Genomic DNA, 26,879 nt, shown 5'->3' with positions numbered 1-26,879 from the left:
CCTCGCCTCCTGGCGGCCCCGGCGGGCGGGACGGGGATGGAGGCACGTAGCCTGTGCGCGGGCTGTGCGCACCTGGCGCCGCCGGCCGCTGTGAGGGGCTGGGTCCCCTCAGCCGGGCTGCCTCGGCCCCCCCGCCCCAAAGGGACACCTGCGTCCCGTCGCAGCCTTCCCCTCGGCCTCCTGCGCTGCTAACCGTTTGTAAAATAAGCTCGGTTGCGTCCTCAGTTTTAGCGGATGGAGGCGCGAGTCAGTGCTAAAGCAGGCCGTGGAAACCCTGAGGTGAGCTGCCAGCTGGGAAGCTGGCGTGCCTCCGTGTGAAACTTCTCTGAGGAATAGGACTTCGAAAGTTAGAAAAGCTCAACAGGTTTTGTGTTTTAAAAGGACTAAATACCGCGTCGTGTGAGGATCTGACGAGAAACACGTAGTTCGAGAAGTCCATCTCTTATTCGTGACTATTCTGGTCGTTATTACGTTTATCGCGCTGTCTGAGGAAGTGCAGAAAAAGGCAACGTGGTGAAAGCACCGGGCTTGAGAAAAGACCTGTGCGGCAGCGCTGTGCGTGCTTGTGAGTCTGCGCTTTGCAAGTCCAGATTAAAAAAAAATAATAATCGATCCAGAGTTACCTTTTAATATTGTAAGCAAACTATCTAGAAACACTGTGGAGGTTTTATATCATTATTAATAAAACTGCCTTTTCACGTATTGACTTTCACAGACAGTACTTCTGCACTGAAAGCCTCATTTAGGCACGTTTTTCTCATTACTCACCTTGTGCCTGTTCTTTCCCTGAGCGAAGACACACTGCTCGCTGTGGGGAGGAACTGAAGCAGCAGCTTTTACCTGTCAGGGCAGCACCCTTCCACACTGCTTTGCTAAGAGAGTCTTAGGAAATTAGAGCAGCTAGAGCAGCTATAGGCATTCAGCCCTTCCCTGAGCTTGTGTAACAATACAAAATCTCCATCCAGTCTTTACTGACAGGTAGGAGGATTTTCTATCTACTGATTAGCTTAGCCTTGAAGGAAACAACCACAAACCAGATTACCAGGAGAGTTATTAAACATAACTAATTCCCTTGCTAACCAGAAAATGCCTCATTTTGTGTAACCATTAACTTTTGGATTGTATGAAGCAGTGTACCCACTGATACAAGATCCTGGAGACCAAAAGGATGTAAGAGGCTTTGAAAATTTACGGCTCTGTTCTGAATGGTATGTATTTTATCATTTATTTGACCATTGAGCTACTCTAGGATTCTATGCTTCGTGTATTACTTGTTTGTATTGAACTGTTTTGATCTTTGAAAAACAAATAAGCTTCAACCACTAAGGCAAGCTTGAGTATGGACCAGTATTTTACCCTGAGGCCATGCAATTAGCATGTTACAGTCTTTTGAATTAATGCCCACAGCAAGCATTATAAGCATAACATGTGAAATATGTATTTTAAAATGGAAATTCAAAACGTTCAGGAAGCAGAACTGAGGCACAGAGCAGGAAGTGGTTCATCCAGGGTTCCCAGGAGGAAGTCTCTGACAGACTAGCTAAAGGGTACACAGATCATCTGACACCCCCTTGTCTATGTGGAAAAAAGTTTAAACTTTCTGTAATACGTAAAATAGAGTTTATGGATTGTTACTTACAGTTTGCATCTTACTTTGTAAATGGACCTACTTACAAAATGTTCGATAGACACTGCTTAACCTTTCTCTTACTGTACCTTTTGATTTGAGCATACACCTGCTACACAGGAACAAGACACAAGTATCTATCAAATGACACTATTTATTTTGAGAAATATTCACAGTTTGTGACACATAACATGTCTTCATGCCCTGTCCTCAGTGACTTCAGAGCAATACAGTCAGCGCATTAAGGGATGGATTCATTCATACAGAATTAAGTTAATGAGCACAGATATTTTAGCCTGGTATTCTTATAGGATATGAGCATGGAGAAGGAGTGAATTCCCACTGTAATAACTTTTTAAACCCTTGCCTGACCACAACCGACTTTGTTTTGAGCACAGAGTGCTTAAAAATTCCATATGGAAATGGACAGCTCAATACTGCCTGCAGTAAGGAAAACGCTTCAGAGTAACGCCCATTTTAAGACAGTAATTGAGGTAAATTTCAAGATACAAATCCGTAGAAAACCAGGCATCCTTAGCTCCGCATTCTTCAAGTTATATGGTGGACTTTAAAAAAAAAAACCCTATGTAATAAGCTTAATTAATCTATTCTGTGTTACAAAACAATGTACGTGGAAAAATTTCTATGTAAACACTAAATTATTCCTAAGCCGTTACACTAGCTGCATAACAGGGACTATACCACCAGTTTTACATAAGATGGTCTCCAAATGTAGCCTTTTTTCATCCAAAAGAATTTACATATTGTTTCTAGTGCAGTTAGTTACAATCTAGCACAACTGTTCCTCTCCTCATTGAAGTCTGTGAGTAATGCCTTCTTGTGATCATTTAATTAATAACCAGTTACATAATTAACTCATCCAATCATTTACATTCTCTAGGCTTTCTTTATATGCCCCTAAGTACTACCAGTACCTGAAAATGATAGCGCTATCTTTGTGTTGAAAATGACAATGCTATCAGTGTTAGCTGCATTCACAGAGGAGGTAAACAGACCATCACAGTAACGTTTCACAAACTGAGTCCTCAGATTTAGAGCCCATCTGACCACAGCTGTTAATTCTGATTATCCAGAGGAAAACTCCAGACTAATGCTTAAAGAACATGTCACTCATGCAACACATCAGCATCTTACAACACAGGTATATTAACAAATTGGCAGGTGTAGTCTGATTGAATTTCTGATTCCAGATTCTATTCACGTGCGCTTGCATTTTGCTTGCAACATATGTACCCTCATCAGTGATTACATAGTTGGGTCCTGTAAGTTGCTTCATAAATTCCAAAATAGAGGCAGGTGCTTCAGAAAAAGCAGAATAAATGCAGTTATTCTTATGAATGCAAATTACTGAATATTTTTCATACAAAACCAATGAGAAGGGGCAAGATTTCTGGTCCACACTTTCACTGGAGTATGTTTCAATTAACAGAAATTTAATTTTCTACTTTTCTTCCCACTCTTTGCTTATGCAAAGCAAACTACACTATCCCTGAAGTGGACTAACACAACTGACTTTACCATTTCAGAAGCAATTTGAATACGCTGAAACAGCTGCAGACACGTTGTTTGGCAAGAATAGTGTTTCTGAAAGACGACTCAGGAATCTGAACTCCACTTTTTAGACAGACAACTGCTGTGGAACAGGCAATGTGTGCTTTTTCTAGTTTTCCTACCAGCATGCCTCAGTGGTAGGTCCTCTAAAACCCAGTTAGGGGAAAGACGATGCTCTTTCCCTCCCTGTCCATGTCGTACAGGCTGTCAGTAGCAATGAAAGCATATCAAATGTGCTAAAGGTTTTCCCTGTATTCATTCATTCAATAGAGACATTACCAAACTCTTAACTTCATACAGTTTGACAAAACTAATTTAGGGGTCACTAAATATCATGACATAAAACCCTGAATGACAAGATTTAGGAAGAGATACAAACACGTCCAGAATGTTAAATAAGCCATATAGGCTATCCCATCCAAGTAGATTTTGCTAGAAACTCATAGTCTTAGTGGCAGTTATCTGCATATATACCCTTATATTAGGAATTGTTAGTTTGCCCTCCTTTTGAACATTACTACTGTACTAATACATAAGAGCTTCCACCTCTGCATCCCTTATGTATATAAATTAATTACTGGGATTTGTTAGAAATCAATAAATCTATAACATTCATCTGAAAAAATCACAGAAGAACAGGTTGCTCCACAAACAGCAAAATTAATGATGTCTAGTTTCATATGGATTTGGGTCATGTCCCTATACCACTCTTCAGGCCACAGTAATCCCAGGTATCCATCCTTCCATGGTTTTCCTTTCTCCTCCCTCCTCGCAAATGCTGCAGCTTCTTCAGAGGCAAGAATGTGCCACTCAGCCCCACAAGCCTCAGAGAAAATACAAAGTTTACGCTGAAACTTTCTCCTCAAAGGCTACCTTCCTCTGAGTTCTGTCACTCAACAACTGCTAATTTTCATGAAGAACTTAAATTGTCTTTGAGCTTTCTACCTCTCATCCAATTTTTCTGAAACCAAACAGTGGGCTCGAAGTGGGTCTGACAGATAGATGGATGAGTACACAACTGTTTAAACCTTGTTTCCTTAGGAAAACAGGCTTGAAATTCTGTGGCAGGGAAGGAGCCATCTGTAGGAAGCTCTAACTGGGACACAAAATAAGACAACTAGTTAGATGGAAATTATAGCTGTAAGAAAATTGTTTATTGTTCAGCATAGAAATTGTTGCTCTGGCTGGCATAAAATGACAAACTACATTTTAAAACTAAGTTAATACATTACATATTAGCATACCTTCAGTCTTGAGAAACAATGAATTGTAGTGCAATGAGACTAAATAGAATAAATAATTAGGATCTCAAGAGTAAAAATTCATACCATAAATATGTCTGCACATAAGTGTATTTATACATCCTCTATTACCACAGTACCCAAACTCTTCCAGATAAACACCTCTTTTCCTCCTCAGCTTTTAGGAGACATAGCTTCATGTTTGAGAGCATGTGTGCGTGCATGAGCCTGTGTGGTTTTGTGTATACTGGTGCATGTATGTAACAATCTTGGGAAGAGGCAGAACAAAAGAGAGTTTATTTGTGAATGATCATAAGCCTTGTTCTTTATGCTGTGGAAGCAAATGACAAAGTTTACGTCCTGTGTCTGCAAAAGTTCTGTTCTGACTCTGGAACACCCCTTCATTTACCAAGGATTTTACAGCAGTAGTAGAATTTAGAGGGATGTCATGACACTCAGGTGCTTAAATCCTATTTCACAAAAGGCTTTGATTATCAGGACAGACTTTGAAATCAAACTCTGCATTCAGTGCATAGCCAGCTGAACTCCAGGGCAAAGTTATCACCATGACCTGTTGCTAAATACATAGAGCTGCTGTGTTTTACAACTGTTGAAGTTTTTATAATACGGAGCTTTGTTCCTGAGTATGAGTTGCAGCAATGAAATATGAAGGTCAGTGTTGCAAATATTGTTGTGGTCAGGAGTGAGACTGATAGAAAAGGACAAAATATACAGCTAGTCATGAAAAGAACATTTTTGTTATCAGCAGACTGAAGAGTCAAAGAGAATTCCAGTGCTTCACTATTTGACACAGGTGCTCTGATGTGAAGAACTCCCCTTTTCCTGAAGGCAAAAACCCAGTCCCAGTTAAGCTTACTGTCATCCAGATGCTAAATCAATGTGAGACAAGTACTAATTTTGGCAGGTTATTTAGGATTCAGCATAATCCAGATACTAGTTCAGCTTCATCTGGATGCTGATCTTGACAGGGCATTGAGAATTGAGAAAGAAGCTGGTATTCTTCCAACTACGTACATGTGTTCAGATGGGAAAACTAAATTGTAATTTGACTCTTCAGGTGTGATGCAGTTTTTAAGATTGAGAAATCATTACAATTACCTTAATTAAAAGGACTTCAGATATTTCAAAACATTGTTTCAGGTCTGAGGATGAGAAAGAAATAGTATTTGGTAATCAACAATATATAAGGCAGCAAAAAGTTAGAGCAGAATGATTACAGACATATTCTCTTTATCTTTTGACAGAACGAATAGAAAACACAGAGCACAAATAGTGTCTGTACTGTGCATGGGTTTATGAATGATCCGTTAAATCTTAATTCACAGGTGGCATTAGAGAGAATTGATTTTTCTAATTCCTCATGATAATGGTACGTAGAAGGCAGTAGTCTGTGGAATCACCTTTACAGAGTGACTGGGTCTTTGGCACTGTTGGGATTATTGCTCAAATTAGGGTGTGTAACATATTCATCTATTTCAAGGAATGATGCTGTTTAGGGATAGCTACAGCTAAAGCAGAAGTAATCTTCGATAATCTCACACATTTAAGAGAAATTTTTATGCAGATATCCAGTTATACTGTGCATGCCTTTATTAGCGTATATCAAATGGACAATTAACAGGGCAAGAGCTTGTCTTGTGCAACTGAAAAGGTGTTCACGAGTGTAAGCAGATATAGTTTTAGATTTTAAAGCTCGTATGCCCACTAGAACTGGCTTGCAGTACTTCCTGGTGAATCCTCCTAGTGCTTATTGCTGTAAAGGCAGGTTATGGTTTTTTTGCCCTTTAACAAAATTCTACAACCAGTATACAACTCCAGATATTTTCAAAACGAACAGGAAAAAATCCTGTTATGAAGGCTGGTTTCTATAAACCTTGGTCATGCTAAACTGCCACTCCCAACTCTGCTTGTATGTACGTACAAACAGGATGCTGAATGTTACCACACAATTTTAAATAAATGTTTTCAGTGAAGACCAATTTAAACCTTTCCGAATGTATCTTTTAAATAATAGATGAAAAGTAACAAATATCTCTTCATGTATATAATTAGTTCATGGTTATGTGGTTTTATCCATCAATATGATGAATAAAAATTTATTCCCTACAAAATTCCTTAGTTTAGTAATGCATCTAAATATATTTAATCCTAAAATCTGAAGCCTTTGTAACACTTCTTGAATATTGGAAGCCATTGTGTCATTCCCACCTCAGTGCAAAGCAGGCTGATGTGAATCCTCAAAAGTGCATCTCAGGTTCTTTCCAAATGCATTAAACTTGAGCTGTGCCTAAAATTAATCTTTGCTTAAAAGTCATAAAGTAAATGCATCTGATTTCCTCCCTCCAGGGACTGATGAGTCAGCTTAGACATTTTGGGAAGATGAGTTTCCAGCTGTACTGCTGTAACCTCTGGTAGGTGTCATGAGCAGACTACGGACTCCCTGTGGTTCCATCTAGAATGATCTGAAAAAGAATTTCAAAAAAATCTTGCTTATTTAAGCATATTCATGTTTTGAAACAATCCAGCATTTCATAATACCAAAGCAGCAGGTTAAAGTTTGGATATGATCAGCTCCTGGTTTAGGTAAATATCTAACAAGATAACACAGGATTATTCACAAATATTTGAGCATGTGAATAGTGAATGAAGCCTGTGACCCCCCCATGTCAATAAAGACAAGAACATAAGCACTAAGGATTCAGATGTCTAGATAGGGACAATGTGTCTGGGATGCAAATCATCTCGCTCTACACAGGGAACACTGTCTTAACACTTCATAATAGATGCTCAGTAAACTGTGAGAGATCCAACATATCTTCAAACAACTCATTGGTCATGATAAAGTATCCAGGGGTGGTTTTGGTGCATAATCTCTATGATTTTGACTCATCTGCGGAAGGTAGATGGAGCTGACTAATGCCCGACACATAGTATCACTATCTCAGTATCTGTTTAAAAATTGTTGCTACCATCTGGCCACCACTAAATACTTACTAAAAGTTTTAAACCTCTTACAGGTGAAATGAAAGGCCTTGAATTTGTCAGAATATAACATCTGATTCCACCACCCCACCCCCACCCACCCCCCTGTCTTTCCTGATAAGTCAGCATTTAAAGCCTATCAAAGTTGTCTTTTCTTCTCTGCTTTAGATGTAACTGATACCTGCTGGAAAGAATACAGAAATTTGGACTCCAACTAAGAAGTTAATTCTTAACTTTTCCTCAGTTTTAATCACTATCAGGTAAGTGTTTGTGTGATTTATAATTTGGAATCCTTAACAACTGGTAAGAATTTAAATTAAATTGACAAGAAAAGTCAAACAAGGATAGCAATTTTTCAGGAGTTCCTGTGGTGTTGCTGAGCAGTAGTTCCTTTAATAACTTTAGAAATATTTTACTTAAAAATAAAAAAAAGCTTTCATAACATTTTAAATCTTGATAAATGCCAGCATATGACAGAGTCCTTGTGAGGCCAACATGGGAGGTACGTGCATAGTGGACTAGGAAAAAAAAAATCTCTAAAATAAAAAAAAAAAGATTGCACTTCTGTGATATGATGCTGTCCTGCTCTCAACACCAGTAGTCTCCAAAATCCATGCAATTCTTGGAGGACCCATATGAGACACACCATGATATTGCACACTATGTTTTTCTCTTAAGGTCTATGGCTACATATGGAGACACTTCTTGGGAGTTACCTAGCCCTAGACTCCAGCATCTTTGAATTCACCCTAATAGCTTCTAAAAGAAAATTCCATGCCAGGAAGGAGAGGACATCTCAATCAAAACAGAGGATCCCTCAATGACGATGAAGTCAGGAGAAGATTTTAAGAGAGTTATTGGTGAGGTGCAGTATAAGAAATAATGCATAAAACATTTCTTTGCCCAGTGACACTGTCATCCTTGTCCCTCACATGTACTTTTCCAGCTTCTCTGTTCCCTCTCAGGGATACAAATAAACAATTTCCTGCAAAATCAGAAAAGGGAGAAGGATGGAAATCATAGGACCCATTCTACCTATAGCCCCACACTATTCTACTACTACAACTGACAATTCATATTCCCCTGTGAAGAAATGCCTTATGTCTCTCAAGGAATAACAGTTCCTTCTAAATACTAACGGGGTTACAACACTTTAAGGGCTTCCACTATTTCTGATGACCATGATGGACCTGTTTCTAAATGTAAACAAAATGCATTCCTTTGGAGCAAGGACAGAATCTCCTTATGGCTATGAAGAAAGCACAGAAAGATCTCTTAGAGTTGTCAGAAGCAAGGAGTAACATTTTTGGAGACATCTTAGTCACTTATGGTTCTAAGTAGTGAGTTCCAAACACCTGCTACCAATGGCAAGCTTAGGTGTCGGGACTCTTAACAGATCCATGTTCTAGAAGGATATTTTTTTGGGGGCCTGACATAGGTACCTTGTTTGTGCTGACAGTGGAAAGAGATGGGCACCCTGCAAGAGTTGCACAGTGTCTATGTTAGAGAACTGTCTACCCGATAGATATGGCATTTATGCATATTAGCAGTGCAACTCAGTACTCCCATGTGCTGAACTTGTAACTGCCTGTAGTCAAGGTGCTTAAAAAATAGGAGTCAGAAGATGTTGTCTGCACAGATACCCGACACAGGTCTGCCAGTATAGAGGAAAGCCCCAGATCCATGGTTGAGATTTATTAGCTAATCAGGAGGAGGTAGGAGCAACAGTTTGACATTATGTTACTCAGTGCAGGACTCATCCGCAACACAGACCTATAGTGTGCTAGATTCTCTTTATCCACAGAGGTCGGGTACAACTCAGTGCCTATCAGGAGACCATGCTCCCTTACTAGGCTATTCTATATGCCTGGCTAAGTGTAATGTAAGTGTTCTGTTTGTTGAAGCAGACCTACCACACAGCAAAGAACATAAGGTTTACAAGTCCAAGGAGAGGAAAATTGAAAGGGGAGAGTCAAGCAACTGAGGCCAGTGGCATTTGCCTCAGAAGGGAGCACTCTTGGTCCAATCATTCACACATTGTCATTTTTAATTGTTTTATTTGCTGCATTATTTAGTGAGAAATTTTTTCATATGTGTAATAAAGAATTCTGCTGATCTGTCCTCAGCTAGATATTACAAAGACAACTGGAGGCAAATGCAGTTACAATACTTGGCAGAGAAATGAAATAGCAATGAAAGAAATGGAGAAGTGATTTGCTTGAATATGGTCTGCCTAGAAGTTTGCTGTCTAGTCTAAATTCATATCCTCAGCTCACTTTGTAGTCAGTGGGAAAAGAGAAATACTTTCCAGAGAGTTATTGATCCCACCCACTCTCGAAATCTGTTTAAAGATTAATTGTTTCATTTCTCTCCACATAGATTTATGAAGCAATTTGTTGGTAAAAATATCCAAGCTGTAACTGGTGAAACATGGTCTGATAAAAATAACATGTACAGCAACTTACTCTTTATGGACTTTACGAAATTAGTATCTCTCCTTGAAAGTAAAGCAATTCAATGAAGAATTTAAAAAATACTGGAATATATGTCTCTACTGAATTTGTAAAATGGTATAAATATCTCTACTACCTTATAGTGTCCTTATACAGCATTAACAGTCTGTGGATGTTATAGTGAAGAATTCTGTGTAAATAATTCTTACAAAAATGTCTTGCAAACATATAGAAAGACTTCAATGTTCATAATGCTTCACTTATTACATATATCATATTGCCTTTCTTCTTCAGTCTCTAGCACAAAAGATAATTCTTATCTATTTTCTCATGTCTTTTACAGTGTCATGAAATATATAGCATAATCTAGGGAACTGTGTTAGTTCAGTTTAACAAGAAGGAAATTATCTATATTAAGAAAAGAAAGAACTATCACTGGGTTTTTTGAAACAAAACAGAATGGAATGAAATAAAATGCAGGCATACTTTCTAATTGTGTTTCTTGTAATGAAACAGTCACAGAGAACTTACGCTTCTTAACATTTGTGTAGTCTTAAGTAGAACTAATCTCTGAAACTGAGTTAGATCAATAAAAAGAAGATGACTTATTCATGCACATCCTTCAATGAAAATGAAAGATTTAAACAAATGCTCTTAAATATTCAGGATTTAATCTCTTGCATCTAAATGGACATTTCTATACTGATATTGAAAACTAACCTCACTGTTCAAAACACGTAAGGTATATCTTTCCTCCCGTTTTGGAAATGAGAGTTCCAGGGATAGGCATGTGTAAGATGTGAATTTTTGCATGTAAAGGGGGACTTGGATACCAGTAAATAAAATGTCTTCAAAATTAAAACCTCGTGGCTCTGAGAATAGCTGAAGAAATTAAGGTAAGCAGGAAGTGCTAGAAGTCAGTGAAAAAGCACCTGAAAGGGATTGCTAGAACTGCTGTCAGTAACTGGACATAAATGAAGGACAGATAACTAAAAGGTGCAGAAAAAAAAGCACCTGACACTCATATCTCAGAATCTGTTTGCTGGCTGCCATCTGAATATTTGTATCAGAAGTCTCTGCAAATCAAAACAAATATTTAACTTGTAAATTTGTGCTCCCACACTGCTTTGACATTCCCTTTCCCCTCTTTTTTTTTTTATCCCCCTAAAAGAACGAAGAGTTCTTATCATCAATAATTCTGGAAAGGAATCAAGCTCCACCCAGAGTTTTCAAGATTCCAGAAACTCTTTGTAAAGTCAATAGAGACTATTTAGGAATTACAGAGGGAATGTTTGATTATCTGGGAGCAATCCAGGGAGTTCTCAGAGCTAACAATTTTCCCATTTCCTAAACAGAATGTATAAGAGCATCATGCTTTCTTTAGAGCACTGAATGATACTGAAATTAATAATGGGAACAAACTGCAATCTATTTGCCTAAAGGGGAAAAAAGACTTGTTTCCTTAAGGAAACAGTCACTCACAGCTGTTACTTGTACATGACTTGATTCTTCCTGAATAGTTGTTAAAAGGAAGAGTTTATAATACAGGGACAGTATGTTATCCAGTTGCAGAGGGAAACTAGTGAGCAACAACTCAAACATGCCTGCTGTGGTTCTTCTATTAGAAAATCGAATGTAATTGGCAGCTCCTCTATCCCCTGCAGCACTCTGGCACAAGCATGTGAATTTGTCCCAGAGACATGACTTGTCTTGCTAAAACAGAAGAGACCTTAAGTCTGACAGGTGTTTCTGCCTTGCTTCCTGCAAATGTGACCCCAGCCTTGTTGCGAGCTGTATTAACTGCTTCTAGAGGACTAAGTCAGCAGCTTGCCCCTTATATCTTATTTTAACTGCATTCTTCCCTTTGAGGAGCCTACATTTTTGTTATGCTGAAGAAAGCTGGCAAAACTGGTGTGTAAATCTTGACCTGCAGATTTCCTAGTGAGTTAGTTGTTACAGCTGATCTGTACAGAATCAGTGTTTTAAATTAACCACTGCATAATAAATATCTTAGTAAACACATTATGCTCCAAGCCATTAGTAACTACCTAAGCGCTGATGTGAATGCACTCAACTTTCACTTACTCAAGGAACAACCAGTATTTTAACATCCCTAGTAATTTCTACTGAAATATACTGAAGAAACCTTTAGCTAAAGCCTGACAGTATTAAAATTTCTTAACCCCTAGCCTTTGTCAAAAGCGTATTCCACTGCTATAAAGATGTGTAGATAGTTGATCTGTCAAAACCTTGCATTTTCACAGTAATAAGTCAAAATACTAAAATGAATTATCCTCTTCTACTTGAAAAGGGGTATTTGTAACAGATGAAATTTATAGTCCGCATGAAAAAAAAGTACAATTTTCATTGCTTACAAGAAAATGCCCTGAAAGAATTACAGCTTTCCCAGGAAAATTTCTGCTTACCAGATCCACTGCTGCTCACTTGAGTTATTTTTTCATCATCTTCATCATCACTATCACAGTTTAATGGCTGAAAAGCTATTTCTGACTCTGTGTCTACTTGATTAGCATCTGACTCTTGCTCAGCAAAGCTTCTCAATGCCACAAGGCGGTGATGTATTGCTGCATACAGGTATCCAGTGTCTTTTGAGCTTGCCTGCAGAACATAAAATGCATACAGTCCAAACTAACTGAAAAAATTCTCCATTTTTCACAGAGAAGCTGACTGAGAAATTTTCAAAAGTAATGAGAGTTGTATTTCATCCTTTTTAAACAAAACGATTTAAGATTCACACTTGACAATTCATTTCAGAAAATAAATTTAAATCAAATAATGTCAAGTATCTTTTAGTGGTCTGAGCCTTATAATATGTAGCAGTTGATTATTTTCTCTATATTTACAAGAAACATAAGCCTGAAAGTTATTAATTCCCCTGAAGAATGTCTCAGATTGTGTTGAGTACTTGATATTCCAAACAATTCCTGAACATGATTTTAGAAGTAAGAAAGCACTGAAATTGCATTTTGATTTACAGGATAAATAAGAATTTTAAAATCTAACTACAAAAAATGATTTGTGATTATAAAATTTAAAGATACCATGAATTCTGCTGCTATTGTCGAACAGAAGATGAGCATCATCAAGAAGGATATTGAGAACTAGACAAGGCAACATTTTTCCAGTACATAAAACCTTCAAGCAGCCATGTCCTGATAACTGTGTTCCATTGTGGTCATCACAGCTCAAGGACATAGCACAATTAAGAAGGTAAAGAGAAGGGCACCAAAAATGTCAAGGGTGTGGTGTAGCTCTTTATGAAGAGCTGAGACTTTGAAGAGAAGGATGAGAAGGGGGTATAACTAAGGTTTTCAAAATCATAAAAGTGGTGGATAAACTGAATATGGTATGTCTGTCCATCAGACCACACAATAAATGCACTAGTGTATATGCTTAATGAAAGCAGTAGAGGATCAGCATAAAAGAAAGTGCTTCTTCACGGAGTGAGTAGGAACTTCTAGAATCTGCTACCTCAGGAGAGAGTGGGGACAGACAGTATAAACTAAAAATAAGAGGCCAAAAATATAGTAAGAAAAGTTTTAAAAAAGGAATCAGAAAAATTCAGGGGCGATCATTTCATAAAATAGCAAAGGAAACATGTAGGGGTGCATGCTCTCAGATCCCTAATACAACACTTATGGATGCTGGCGGTGGATGAGGTGAACAGACCATACAAAGTGGCCATGCTTGCCTGTGCTTCCTAAAAGCACTGCATTTGGGCGCTGTCAGAAGTGCCAGCAGAGTACTTCTTATGTTCTTATGAAGCAGATTATCTGCCAGAGGGTAACTGAATGCATATGGTCTTCTGTAGCACAGTTCTCCACTTCTGTGCACCATGTAGAGTAGTTTCTATCTGTAGCACTTGGCAACAGGAAGAAATATGTCTTGTTTGAATTGGAATGACATGTTTCAGTGCATACAGGTGGAAAAGCTATGTGACTGGGAAGCAGCAGCAGATCAGGGTTGCCTTCTGTGCCACCCAGACTTGCAGCAGCAAACAATTATCTCCCTACAGCCAGGCAAAGAAAGTAAGTCAGAGTTGTTCAGGTGTCTCAAATGCAAATGCAGTTCTCAGTGGACAAATCAGTGCTCTCAAGATAACAAGGTTTTTCAGGAAACTTAGGGTTATAAATATGAAAAAGGCAGCTATTCAGTCTGATCATTTCTATCTGTAACTTTCTACTTATTCATTTAAAAGCCAGAGTTTCTCTGTCACTTTAATATAAACTCCTGCTTCTGCCAAGGGGGGTTGGCTCACCTCCATACATCCTCTGACTCTTCATTTCTACCCTCTCCATTGTGCCAGTACCACCATTATGGAAATCACAGGGTGATTTATAATCAAGCTAAAAAACTAACTTAGCAAAACCAAAAAAACCCACCCAGATCAGTTCTCTGATCTGCCTCACTCACAGCTGTACAAATTCCAAAGCCACCAAAAGCGAGGAGGAAGAAACAAGCATGAGGGTAGGAGGCAGGGTCAGCGCTCTGTGCAAACCTGGGTGAGTACTATGGGGCCAACCTAATGGAGTCTTGTGGACTGCCTCCTCTGTAGTCAGCATCATATGACTCTTCTCCCTCACTCATGAGAAGCCCTTTGGGTAATATGCCTGAACCAAATGTATCAATCATTCATGTGACAGGGGAAAACCAAATTTAAATAGCAGTTAAAAATATCTGCTAGTGCCTTGGAGGAGTGGGCTTCACTGACTACCAGACCAGCCTGATTTAGGTGGCAAGGCTTTTGTGATGCCTGCTGGATGTCTCATGCATTGACCAATTTGCCTTCCACACTCAAGAGTCTCAGTGTTCGTTTGGCTGGATACTAGCTGTAGGGATGGATACCAGCCACTTCAGTGATGACTGTAACAGCAGCTTCCTGCAACTCTTGCCACACACATACAGCTGTCATGTATCTTGGTTTTCTAATACATGTCTTTTTTTACTGTCCAGAAGTGCCAGAACAGAATTTAAGGAACTTCTATATCTATATACACTAGAAAAACTGTGCAGCACGCCTGGAAGTCTGGGACATTTCTAACTCTTACATGCAGACCAGCTGTGCAGCACAGCCATAGTTAATCAATCACTGTTTGGAAGAGATAGACTTACAGTGATGGCATATACAGTGAGTGCACGGTGCCTGTGTATGACGTGACGCTCCCTGGAAGTGGTGCTTGCCCAGGAGGCTGAACCCTTCCCAGAAAGGTCTGCTGGGGAAACCAGAGACATCCTTAAGCTCACTTCCCAACCTAGGACACATGTGCTATTTATTTCCAAGTAAGTCCACCACATTTCCATCCTCAACTTATCAGCCCTTCCTACAGAAAGCCAGGATTCCCAAGACTATTGTCTTACATAAGGTGACATTGCAAAATCTGTGTTGTCCTCCACTGAGAAATGGAGGACATACACTGGATGGATTATTGTAAGCACTGTGTCGAGAACCATGGCAGAAAGTTGCTGCCTTGTACAAAATAACTTATGAATATGTAACTGTGTATGTAGAAATTCTTACAGTGTGGCTTCCATAAGAAAGAGTAATTGCTGAATATGGCTGCAATGATATCCATTCCATCAGCAGTATGTGAACTAGATTCTGGAAATGTCTGTCCTAAGGCCATATCCCATCTTTATGCCTTTTCTTTGAAATTCCAAGGGACAGCACTTTTAACTCATTTCATAATAAAAGCCACATAACAGCTAAGCTAAGCACAGCCTGACAGAGCATAAAAGGCCATTTGCTATAACCAAAGCCTCAGCAAGTCTTCAGAATCCTAGACGAAATGGGGATTTGGGTGGGGTTTTTCTATCTTGCTTACCTGAATTAGAAATACTTGAACAGAATGGTCCTCTTGGTCTGTTGCAGTGAAGCACAGGCTCTTTCTGTTTGCTCTTTTTATAACCATTTGATCCCAGAGTCGGGTGTTGAGAATCAGTCTCAAGCTGCCTTGATTTCGCATAACTAACATAAGAAGGTTTATATGACAAGTCATTGGAACCATCTTCATTTTTACTGCAGCAGTTTTTCTAGCACTTGTATACAACTAATATTTTATGAATTACTCTTTTTAATTTGGTCTAAAACCTGACATGATGAGATTTTTTTTTTAAATACCAAAATACATTAGTTTCATTCAATACATCTGGCATACAAAGCAAATAATCTGCTGAAACTCTGCAATACAGTATAAAAACTGACAGCACAGTAAAAACAACATTCCAGAAGTGACTTGAAACAGTGCTCCTGGAAAAGCAGAATCAACAAAGAGCAAACTGTCAGACTGGTGACTGAGCTAAAGATAAATTGCAGTAGAAATACACAGAACCTATCAACATGCAAGCGTGAGTGCACAAACTGTGGAAAATGCCCAGAGCCTCGCTCTGTAACACAGCTAGCTTTATCAGGAAATGTTAAGAAGATTCTCAGCAACTTGACTTACATAGAACTAGCTACTCAGTTTTAAATGTTCTGAAATAAACTTACTTTGGACAGCAATAGCACAAGTTATTTAGTGTTTTGTTATGTGTTACTTCATTATTTAATTCTTACTTAGCCTTGACTGCAACATTCCATATTTATTGCTAGAAGTGTCATTAAGCCTCAGGGACCCTCTGCCTCTTTCAATCCAGGTTAGAGAAAGCTTATTAAATACAAAGAGCTTGCAGTTGATCTGAAAGAGAAATACATGATGGAAATTGCCAGTAAATGTTAATTTTATTGGTTCTAAAACTTTATGTTTTTAAACCTTTTGATATGGCTTTTAATACATCCATATGTGTGTACACAAAGATAAATATATCACCATTATTACTTAAAATAAAATGTCTCTCAGATTTGTGCTAAACTTTCTGCTAGTATGGAAAACATTCAGCATGAATCCCAATTTATTTTCAATTATTTCTTCTTCATTAACTGTTAACTCGTCACCTGTGATATCCACTAACACAGCTGAATTTGTTGCAAATGTTCTACAATCCTATTCTCTCACTCATTAGAAACATTATGCAGCCCAGGATACCAGTACCAAAGAGTACTACTCCAAAGAGAGTAAAACTTGTCCATGTTCTGACAAGACAGAAGATTTAGTCAATGTTAAAACAATATAACTTTCAATGTTAAGATTTTTAAAACCATATTCATTATTGTTATTTTATGAGAAAATAATATTTTGAAGATGAAGAATAGCAAGATATGTCCTGCCAGGCCAGAAAGAGAATTGATATTTTACATGAACTGTAAGACTAATTACTTTGACAATACATTGATTTTTTCAAGAAAAAAAGTTTCATCATAAAAATATCTTTACTCAAACCACTTCCAGTTTTGAACTTTTAGTTACTGCTGGTACACAGTGTGAGCAGTTATTTACTGAAAGGGACTACGACATGAACAAATACAATATGAAAAATAAAGAATCAGCCTTCAGAAAAATGGGTTAGCAGAGGCATATCTTAAAAAAGTGAAAATTTAAAATATAAACTCAAGTTATTTTCAGATTGCTGCAATCTGTGAAAGATTTAGGTATTCTTTTCAACAACAAAATTGCTCACCATTAACGCTTTTTGAAATACATACCCGTAGCACATTGTGTTCTGCTTCTTCTCCAGTTATAACTTCAACTTTATCTAACAGAATTTTCTCGACTGGCTTGGAAACAAAAGCAGCTGCAGATTCAATTAGTGTTGCATTCCTCCACAAAGCTGTTTCTGTAGGGGAGAGAAGAAAAAAAGAAAATACTTTCTTTACAGGGAATATTTTCAGAACAACAAAACTAGAACATACAATGGCCTGTGACTTCAGCAATCCCTGTGGTCCCTGAGATTATTTATTATTATTAAGTTTTTGGTCAAAGCAGTAAATAGAAGAGAAAAAGGCTGGAATACTGCAAAATGTCTCACTTGTTTAGGCTCATTTTGAATTGAACAGGGCTCTCTGCAGTTGCAGAGGTTTGCCCCAAGGGACAACTTGCAGAAACAAGCCCTAAATAATTAGAAGTTGATTTTCCAAATGAAACTGGTCTGTCATATTGCTATGCAGATTAATAAATAATGAAAGACACGTGTCCCAATATTCAGAATAGTAATAAACACACAGTGAATATTTGATAGGAACATGAAAGGACAAGATTTGAAAGGAATAACATTGTTACGAAGTTCAGTATATTTGCATAATTGATATACATTTTCCATAGGCTTTAATTATATTTTTTAAACTTGTCAGAATGTTCATACAAAGTAAGAGGATCCAATACATCCATTAGTAAAGAGGGGTGCAAAATTTGGCAAGAAGGCTCAAGATAGGGGCCTTCATGGTGTTCCCTCACAGCCTAGGTCTATGTGGCTTGCCTAGTAGAAAAGCTCACACCACAGTCAGAAACAACCCCTGAAATCTGTCTGTATAGAAGTTTGAGTCCTACAATTAGGATACAAATATGACAAAGTAATTTATATGAGCAGTCACAAAATACAAGCAGCAGACAGCTTAAAATTGTAGTTCAAAAATGTGGTCCAAAAGGCATTCACAGAGTTCACTGCATTCTTTCAAATAATACATAATAATAACCTGTAAGAAATAATAATAATATTAATAATCTGTAAAACTCTATCCTTCCCTGAGTAACTTAGATCATTTATTCTGAAGTTAGTCCAGTTCAAATGTCATAAACTGAACCGTGGCTGCTTTCTGAACACAGATTTGACACATACTGCAAGTGTACTAATGACTGGATAACTTGAGAATAGATGAAAATTATTGACCACCACTCGTTTGACATCCTCTAAAATGCAGTGGAACATAATAATAAAGCTAACTGTACTTGTTTCCCAAGTATGCTTACTTGTTTGTGGACTGGCATGAAAAGATTCTATGCACATGGATGTTATTTCTCCTGTGTATGAATCAGATTTATTACATGCCTTGGGATGCTTTTCAGGACTCTGGAAAAAAACAAGGGAAATAAGAATTCCTTTTTAAATAAAATGGCTATGTTACTTCATACCAAACAGAACACTGGATCATTTAATGCATGCTAGCTAAAGACTATAAATTGTAATATCTTCAGAGCGAAAACTGACCCAGACTTCAGTCTCTAGTGGAAGTAATTTTGTTATCATAAAATCAGTACATCATTCTTCCACCAATAAGAATAGCCTCTTTGTATGGATCCTGGACTAGGATTTAAATCCACAGAAGGATTTAGATATTTAATTATCAGCTAATTTCCAGTTTAAGCACTTAAGCCTGAGAAGCATAGTTTAAAACTCCCAGAAACCGCAAACTTAACCTCAGGTGAAATAAAAGATCCATGACCTTCAGTTTTTGCAGATAAAGTTTCTTTGGCATGCCTAAATAAATGCTTCTGGCTCCTGACAATGCTCCGACCTTATAACCAAATCCTGGTCAGAAGCCATAACCCAGACCTATGGTTGTCATTTTTCACTCACAGATATGCATACTGTTTTTATTCTGCTTCTACTAGAAACTGAATTTCAATTTCAATTTCATTTTAGGTGGTACAGTCCTCAGCTTGGGAACGACCTTTTTCCGTTAAGCTGTCTCGTGGTGTGCACAATATAGTTTAACATGGACACTATCTAGGATGAGCGTTCAATTTTCCCGCCATAGTAATTTCTCCCATCTCTTAACAGTTATAATGGAAACTATTAAAGTGGTGGGGACCACATTCTCTTATCTCTTACTGTGGCTGTCCCCTTTTTCATGGCATATATAAAAAGTCCTATTTCAGGTCAAAAAAAGAGCAAAAGATAAAAAGTGCATACTGGTATGGATTAGTAATTAGCGTACTTGTCTAGGATGGGGAAGATAGGAATGCCTACCCCTCCTACAGCAAATATTTAGATATTTTCTCATCAACAGTCATTGGAATCATATTTACTCAAATCTTTAAAAGAACAGGAGGTGCTAAAAAGAATCAATTTCTGAAAAAAATTATAAGTACATTAACCTTGATAAAAAGCCTGCCAGCATTTACAGATCTTACCAAAACTCTCTCAAACATGTTTTCTCCAAACACAAAATCAGAATTGCTGCTCGTTTGTACACTTCTGTCTTCAAACAACCGACTTCTGTGGGAACAAAATAACATAAGAATGTGATTTAGAACTATTTAGAGCTTTGTAAAGAATATAAATAAGTTCATGCATTTACTTTACCGCACCTTACATTAAAGACAAACAAAAGTGACCACTTAAGTAATCAGACTAATTCTTTAAAACAATCTGAGAATATTCTGTAAGTAACATTTCACAAAAGGAACAGAGATTATCACACTGTATTTCTTGAAGATTATTGAGGATGTTTCTTAAAAACAAAGAACAAGAAGCAAAACAACATGTCTCCTTCACATCCTCAAGGAAGTGTCTTACTCCAGAAACATTAATGAATTACATTTGTTACCCTGTTTCCTTCTGCCCCACCAAAAGACTACCAACAATTAACAATTACCCCTTCATGTTGGTGCAGCTCTGGTACCCTACAGGCACTCCTTGGTCATCCACCTCACATCTTGGAAAGGCAGAGGCAGTGTATTCTAAAACACACATTTTCAATTCACATAAATACTGAAAAAATGTAACGGTATGATAGGAGATGGCTTATGGTGAGGTATAACTAAAACAGGAAAGAAAGATCTTCTTTCCACTTTTCAATGCCCTGTTCCATAAATATACTTAAAATGAGAAGTCAAGAAAACTAAATACTTGCAATCCTTTGGTACTGGCCAACTATAGTTTGGGGATACAGATTTGGGAGAAAATTTCATATAGTAGATAAATCACTTTACATTTATGATCTGGAGTGTGACTGGCTTTGGCAGTAGCTACATTAAAACAACACTTGTCCTTCTTCTCTTCTGTCCTTTTTTCTCAGTGTCTCAGGTTTTCCAGATAAAAAACTTTTTTTTTTTTTCCATTGCCACCCTGAATTTAACTACTCTGTTAGCTTCTTACCTCTCAGGAGGTTTTAAGAGAAGGTGAATGCATTTTTAAATAGTGACATAGTCACAACTTGTAAAAAGTATTTTACTTGTGCACTATATTCAATAATATTCTAAGTAGAGTTGTGGTTTGACCTGCTAATTACATAGCCACTTTAAATTAACAGGATCCATTTTTTATAAAAGTCACTAGAAGAGTCCTTGTAAACTTCTTTGTGTGGAAGTTGTTCCTGCTGCTGGTTTGGGTTTTTTGTTTTCATTTTTACAAAAGGCTTATATGTTGTTCATGTTTTCTCTAGAGCTTAATCACTGCATCTCTTGCTGGCAAGGGCAAAACCATACAAGTTCTTGTCTCTTCCTGTTCCACAAGGACAACGTGCCAAGAAGATGATCTGATGTTCTGTCGCAAAATGCACACATCAGAACCACTTATCTGCTCTTCCAGATCATTTATCACTCTTGGGAGGGCTTAACAGCACATATGTCATGCAGAGGATATACCTGTTAATAAGCTGGATTTGTTGCCGGAACGTTAAAACTTTGTTTTCTGTTGTCAGGACTCTAAAACTTGGTTTCTGTATTCACATCTACAGCATGCTGAAAATCTCTTCACATAGGATGAAGAAATTTGCAAATACAAGCTATCTCCATTTTACACAAGGAAAAAAATATTCCTTAACATTCTTATGCTTGTGCTAAGACTAAGAGCAAATAAGAAAGAGAAATCAGAAAATCCATCTCTTTTCAGCCTTGAAGCCTTCCATACGTGTTTTAGACCATGAACAGGGAATCTGAAGTGTGTTTAATGAGTTTCTTATCCTTAAGAAAACTCACTAAAATTCACTGAATTGTGATCAATCCATCCTGAAATTCCACTGCTACTTCTAGGCTGCTCCAGTAGCAACTTGGTAAGGAGAGCACTCCAGAAGAGGTAAAAACCAGAAACTAGAGACTTGTCTCAAATAAATAATGTGGGAAATGGATTTTCAGAAATGTGAGGAAAAAGTAATCAGTGCAGGATCTTTCTTTTTCCAGACAGTTAACTGGAAGTGCCAGCCCTAAATACTTATTAAAAACTCAATACCTTTATCTTGCTGCAGGACAAGAACAAAGTGTGCCATGGATGACATTGCCATGGAGATGCAAAACAGAGGCACTGAATTCAGGGAATGACCATTAACAAGGAAGGATGGGAGGAGAAATGTGGATAAGATACCGGAACGGGACTGTGGAATGGGAGTAGATCCAGGTACTGTCCTTCTCAGAGTGTCCAGAAGGGTCTGAGTAGCTGCCAGTTGCAGTGCTGGCCTTGAACCCTTGCAGTTTTCCAAGCTTGCGCAAAGCTGAATACATGACCAGAAGCCTGCGTTTTCCCAGCATTATATCTCTGTCATGATACAATCTTGTTTCCAAGCTTTTAATCAGACTTGAGAAACTGCAAATTTCTCCTTTTCAGTTCATTACTACAGCCAATTCAGGAAATTGAATTGTTGGTGGTTTCCTGAGACATGAAGAGCTGCAGCAACTGCAGAGGGCTAACAAACCATTTTCATTCATCTCTAGAGAACTGTATCACATAAAGAAGAGGTAGAAGGGGAGGGAAAGTAAAAGGGATGTTTGCATGCAGCAGCAATCCCTGCTGTTGAGTCTCTCTGCATTTTAATTTTTGTAGATAAATGCCAATAGTTACACCTTGATTGATAATTAAAAACAAATCTTAGCATTCTTAGCAATGAGCAGGTCTGCCTACAATGTTCACTATTGTTAACATGTATATGGAGTTTAATAAAGTTGTTTGTTTGAATACTTGTTGTCAGGTTATCTAAGAGAAAACAGCTATGCCAAAAAGATTTTACTGAAGTATTTTAAAGTATCAGTCACTTAATATGGATCAGAAGAATGGCACTTAAACTCCCCTGCAAACTCAGAAGAGCAGTAAGCATCTAGTTGTATTTAAACTAGTTTTCAACTTGTCAAATAAACCAACATTTACCACAATTGTGATATACAGAACTAATGAGGCACAAGTACCCCAAGCAGATTAACAATTCCTCTTTTAAAAAAGAAAAGGAAAAGAAATACCATAAACACTTTTAGGTGTTGTAACTTGTCAGCACTGAAACACTGCATTGCATGTCTCTATCCATCTACTTCACAAGAGAAAGCCACTCACCTATCTTTTCCTAGATATTGTGCAGGTGACAGAAGGTAAATAGACTTGGAGTTTCAATACCAACTGATTTTGAAGTCAGTACCATTCTGAATCTGCTAAAAATCCAGCATGCTGCGTCGCTCCATGTTGTCCTCACAGGGCATGATCACGGCATTAATTGTGATAGAAAAGAACAGGCTGGCTCTTCCAAAATCAAGTGAGCATCTGCCCTCTAATGATGCTCCTCTTGTTAATAAGGATTAAGAATCTAAGCTGTCTGTGCATCTAAAAATCCCTTATCTCCTCAGAACACCAGCACTGTGCATCCCAAATGTTCTGTGCAAGAACCTTTATCTGTGGACCATCCAGCCCTGAAGAAGACTGGAATCGACTCCTTTGCAGTTAACAAACCACAGTTAACTCCTCCCTGTCCTCTTTGGGTGGGAGGGAGAAAGGAGGCAAACATCACAAATGTGTTATCTGTGGCTCTAGTAATTTTGAAATGTCGTTCTCTCATAATAACTGATCCCAGGTGTATTCATGATGCTCACAGCTTCCAGGTAAATAAACCTCATCAACCATCAGCAAAAAGTGTTAATACACACAAGATAACCTGCTGGCTAACTACAGACCTAACATTCTCATGAGCCAGTCTCCAGAGAGCTAATAGCCGACTTCTGCATCAATATAAGTTCTTTCAGTCACATACAGAGGAGAGGGCATGGGGCAACATTCTAGTCAGCTTCCTCATGCAAAAATTCTGAAGTCCATGCTGCCAACCCATATCTGCACGAAGATACCACCCTATCACTGTCATCACAGCCAGCTGTTCATGCCAGGAATTCTGGCATGTGCATGGACATAAAACATCAATTGCAGCATTTACCTTGTCTTGCAAATCAGTCCTGTATGTTTTTTTTTCATGTCTCCCGTGTCCAATATGCTGACATATTGGGTATTTCCCAAGTTTATCTGCATCTGTTCTTGAGATGCAGGAGCTATGCTATCAGAAGAGAGTTCTCCAAAGGGACGCAAAGATGACTGTAAACATTCAAAACCGGGACATATTTTGAACTGCCAAAGCTGCATGAGATGGCAAACCAAAATAGTTTCTGGCTTGGGCGTCACTAATGAGAAACAAACTGTCCCACAGAGATTAATTCCCAGCAGGAGTCCATTTCTTACAGCACACGGAGCTCATGTCATCACCCACAAATCCTGGCAGCACACACAAGTGAATGCTGTGTGGGCGTAGACAGCATGGGCTTAGTGCCATGTTAGACGTGTAGGACAAAAAGGGCATGCCATAGGCCAAGTGACAAAATGGTGTAGAAATACAATAAATAAAAACTTACTGTGTTGTTTTAGAGCTAGAAGGATTCATGGTATTAGATGACCTCACTGCTGTTTTGCAACTTACTGAATTCTCAGTTGAGGCATAAGAGCTGTCTTCAGATGGCTAGGAATAATAAAACCAGATTAATTAATTAGACCAAGCTTATTTTCTGCTATAGACAGATCTGCTAGAAGTCCAGAGTCACTGAGGTATATATATATATATGTGGTAGTTGGCAGAGCTTCCTCCAGCTGTGTACTAAGCTGGTGCCCTTAATCAAAATGCTAAAATGTTACTTTCTAAATAACCAAAATCCAAAAACCCCCAAAAGCTGATTTCCCCACAGAACCCCACTATCTGAAAGTTGAGACAGTCTGCAGGGAAAAGATGTTCTTTCAAACGCAGTCAGCGTGACTTTAACATTTCATACCATGTCATTGAAACTGATATGAGAACTTTCTTGAAAACCATGCAGGGGAATAATTAACTGCTTTAAAACACCACTGTTTTGGTTTCTTTTAATCTGAGCTCCAAGCATATATTAGCCAGTAAACTTACTTTTCTTTTTACCTGAACATGTGTTTTTTTCTTAGTCACTAGAGATACTACAGGATTTTCAGGACAGGATAGGGCTTGTGGGGGTTGTAAAATGGCAGGTCTAATGACATTCCGCAACTGACTTTGTGATGAGGATCCTTGCAAATGACAAAGACAGAATATTAAAATGGAGACTTTTTCTTCATATCTAATTCATACCTATGTGTCTTGCCTCTTAACTGAAAGCTTCAAAGCATATTTAGATAACATTTATTGTTATTTGCTACATATTTTGAAAAATTGTAATCCCTTCTAAAATACACACTCTGAAGTGACACCAACCCCTGTTATCCTATCAGAATAAAAATGCGTTATGTACATGAATGTATTTATTTAATTTATAAAATATATTTGCATTTATGTATTTTAAAATATCTTTATATTTATGTATTTTAAAATATCTTTATATTTATACTTATGTTTACTGCTTTGTGTTAGATCTGTCTTCTGGTATTTCAAATTTAATCCTGAACCTGCAGATGCCAATAGGGTTCTTGAATGCCTTGTTCAGGAGCAGAGTTATTCAGTTAGAAATGTGGAATTTCACTATTCAAGGTTATATTCAATCCACTCAGGAACTAAGTAGTCAGAGCAGAGGCTCAGAACAGAGCTCACAGGATATTTACACTGTCAAAAAAATAACTTATGAACCTCATAAAGATACATAGCCTATCACTCAGCATAGAGAAGAGTTGTCATTTTTGTGTCTTCTGTATCTGTTAAGAACGTCTTTGTGGAACTACAGTGAACAAATATTGCAATGCCAGTTACCTTCTTTTGCACTTTTGATCAAGTTGGGGTTTCTTTGAAGAGCTGAGGTCATGAAAGTGTTATTCTTCTTTACTACAGAACAAGTAATTTAAACTTTAATAATGAGTAATAACAAACTTTAATTATTAATTCATGTTTCTGTAATCCCTCCTTATTTTGGTAGTACCTGAGCAATATTCCTATCCATCTAAACAAGATCTCTGAGATAACTCTTACTGTCTCTGTTTTAGAGGTGTGTAGACTTAGGCACAGAAATCACCATGGGTTTTCTGGCTATGTCAGAGACAGAAGTCTTTTGGATATTAATGTATGTTTTAAACTCATAAAAAGCTTCTTCAAGTTTGAAAACCACGTGCTGCTTGTTTGCAAAAGCTATTGAAATGGCAATACTATCTGGTCCAGTCTTGGGCATTTTTAAACTGAGTAAATGAGGCCCAAGAACATGGGAATAAATAAATAAATGTACCCTGCCCTGCTCTGGTAAAAAGGCTTTCATACCTTACTATAATGACAGCTGATTGCTCATTACTGATGCTTTCACTGTTTCTATAAAGATACCAAACACCAGCCAGAAAGTGACGGTGACCATGAACCATGTCCTGTAAAATGACACAACTGAATTCTACACACAATCAGTACTTCTAATTGCAGAGTGTGGTCTGTTGCTATAACAACTTTGTGTCCTCTTAAAATTGTTTAGAAATCTTTTATGCCAATCTTTGCCAAGGACCTGTCTCTGGTAAGAGACCACTCCATCGTTCCCATTAGTGATAAGTGGGAGAATACTCCCAGGGTCATTGGTTAGGTGCATAGGCCCCTAGGATAGAAAATCATATTTTTATAAGAACCATCATCATTAAATTGTAAGCAAACTAATTCATGTAATTACTTTAACTCCATTCTGTTTTTTTCAAGTATGATTTGTACCCCACTCTGTAAATGCCTGTTTGCAAATTCAAAGATTCCTACCGAGCACTGCAGGATTCCCTAACACCAAATGCAAAAAACATTTCTTCTATTGAACTGCCAATCCTCCTCCTAAAACATTCCTTTCTCCTGTCCAAATGCCAGCCTAGTCAAATGCACTTCAGCTCTGTCCTGCAGAAAAAGCATTTCTGTACACCTGTTTATTTTAACTAATACCTGTT

At 37.9% G+C, this 26,879-nt stretch overlaps 1 protein-coding gene and 1 long non-coding RNA gene across 7 annotated transcripts in view; one reads left to right on the top strand and one right to left on the bottom strand.

The window, feature by feature from the left end:
* On the top strand, nucleotides 1-22,681 carry LOC141938345 (uncharacterized). 4 transcript variants are annotated; one of them, XR_012627215.1, is made up of 6 exons: nucleotides 1-565; nucleotides 1,133-1,208; nucleotides 6,808-6,872; nucleotides 7,612-7,703; nucleotides 8,122-8,303; nucleotides 21,976-22,681. It is a non-coding gene; the product is annotated as an uncharacterized LOC141938345 (long non-coding RNA). The 4 variants fall into 4 exon arrangements; XR_012627214.1 differs by lacking the exon at nucleotides 21,976-22,681 and having other exon boundaries at nucleotides 1-279; nucleotides 382-565; nucleotides 8,122-10,510; XR_012627213.1 differs by lacking the exon at nucleotides 21,976-22,681 and having other exon boundaries at nucleotides 8,122-10,510.
* RANBP3L (RAN binding protein 3 like) overlaps nucleotides 4,332-26,879 on the bottom strand; it is a 37,040-nt gene continuing 14,492 nt past the window's right edge. Inside the window, exons 6-16 of one of the 3 annotated variants that reach the window (XR_012627212.1) lie at nucleotides 25,732-25,803; nucleotides 24,934-25,058; nucleotides 24,383-24,486; nucleotides 19,922-20,006; nucleotides 18,758-18,857; nucleotides 17,497-17,627; nucleotides 16,471-16,591; nucleotides 15,740-15,882; nucleotides 12,323-12,515; nucleotides 6,670-6,923; nucleotides 4,332-5,603 (exon numbers count right to left, since the gene is read on the bottom strand). Coding sequence is in view for 2 of the 3 variants with exons in the window: in XM_074857064.1 (XP_074713165.1) it covers nucleotides 6,880-6,923; nucleotides 12,323-12,515; nucleotides 15,740-15,882; nucleotides 16,471-16,591; nucleotides 17,497-17,627; nucleotides 18,758-18,857; nucleotides 19,922-20,006; nucleotides 24,383-24,486; nucleotides 24,934-25,058; nucleotides 25,732-25,803 (1,118 nt within the window). In the remaining variant the exon portion in view is untranslated. Of the gene's footprint in view, nucleotides 6,924-12,322; nucleotides 12,516-15,739; nucleotides 15,883-16,470; nucleotides 16,592-17,496; nucleotides 17,628-18,757; nucleotides 18,858-19,921; nucleotides 20,007-24,382; nucleotides 24,487-24,933; nucleotides 25,059-25,731; nucleotides 25,804-26,879 lie in introns of all 3 variants that reach the window. The other 2 variants (XM_074857064.1, XM_074857065.1) reach the window with 2 other exon arrangements.

This window comes from Strix uralensis, chromosome Z (genome assembly GCF_047716275.1).
Source record: "Strix uralensis isolate ZFMK-TIS-50842 chromosome Z, bStrUra1, whole genome shotgun sequence".
Taxonomy (NCBI): Eukaryota; Metazoa; Chordata; class Aves; order Strigiformes; family Strigidae; genus Strix; species Strix uralensis.
The sequence above is the reverse complement of the archived record's forward strand: the minus strand, read 5'-3'. Positions and strand labels throughout refer to the sequence as shown.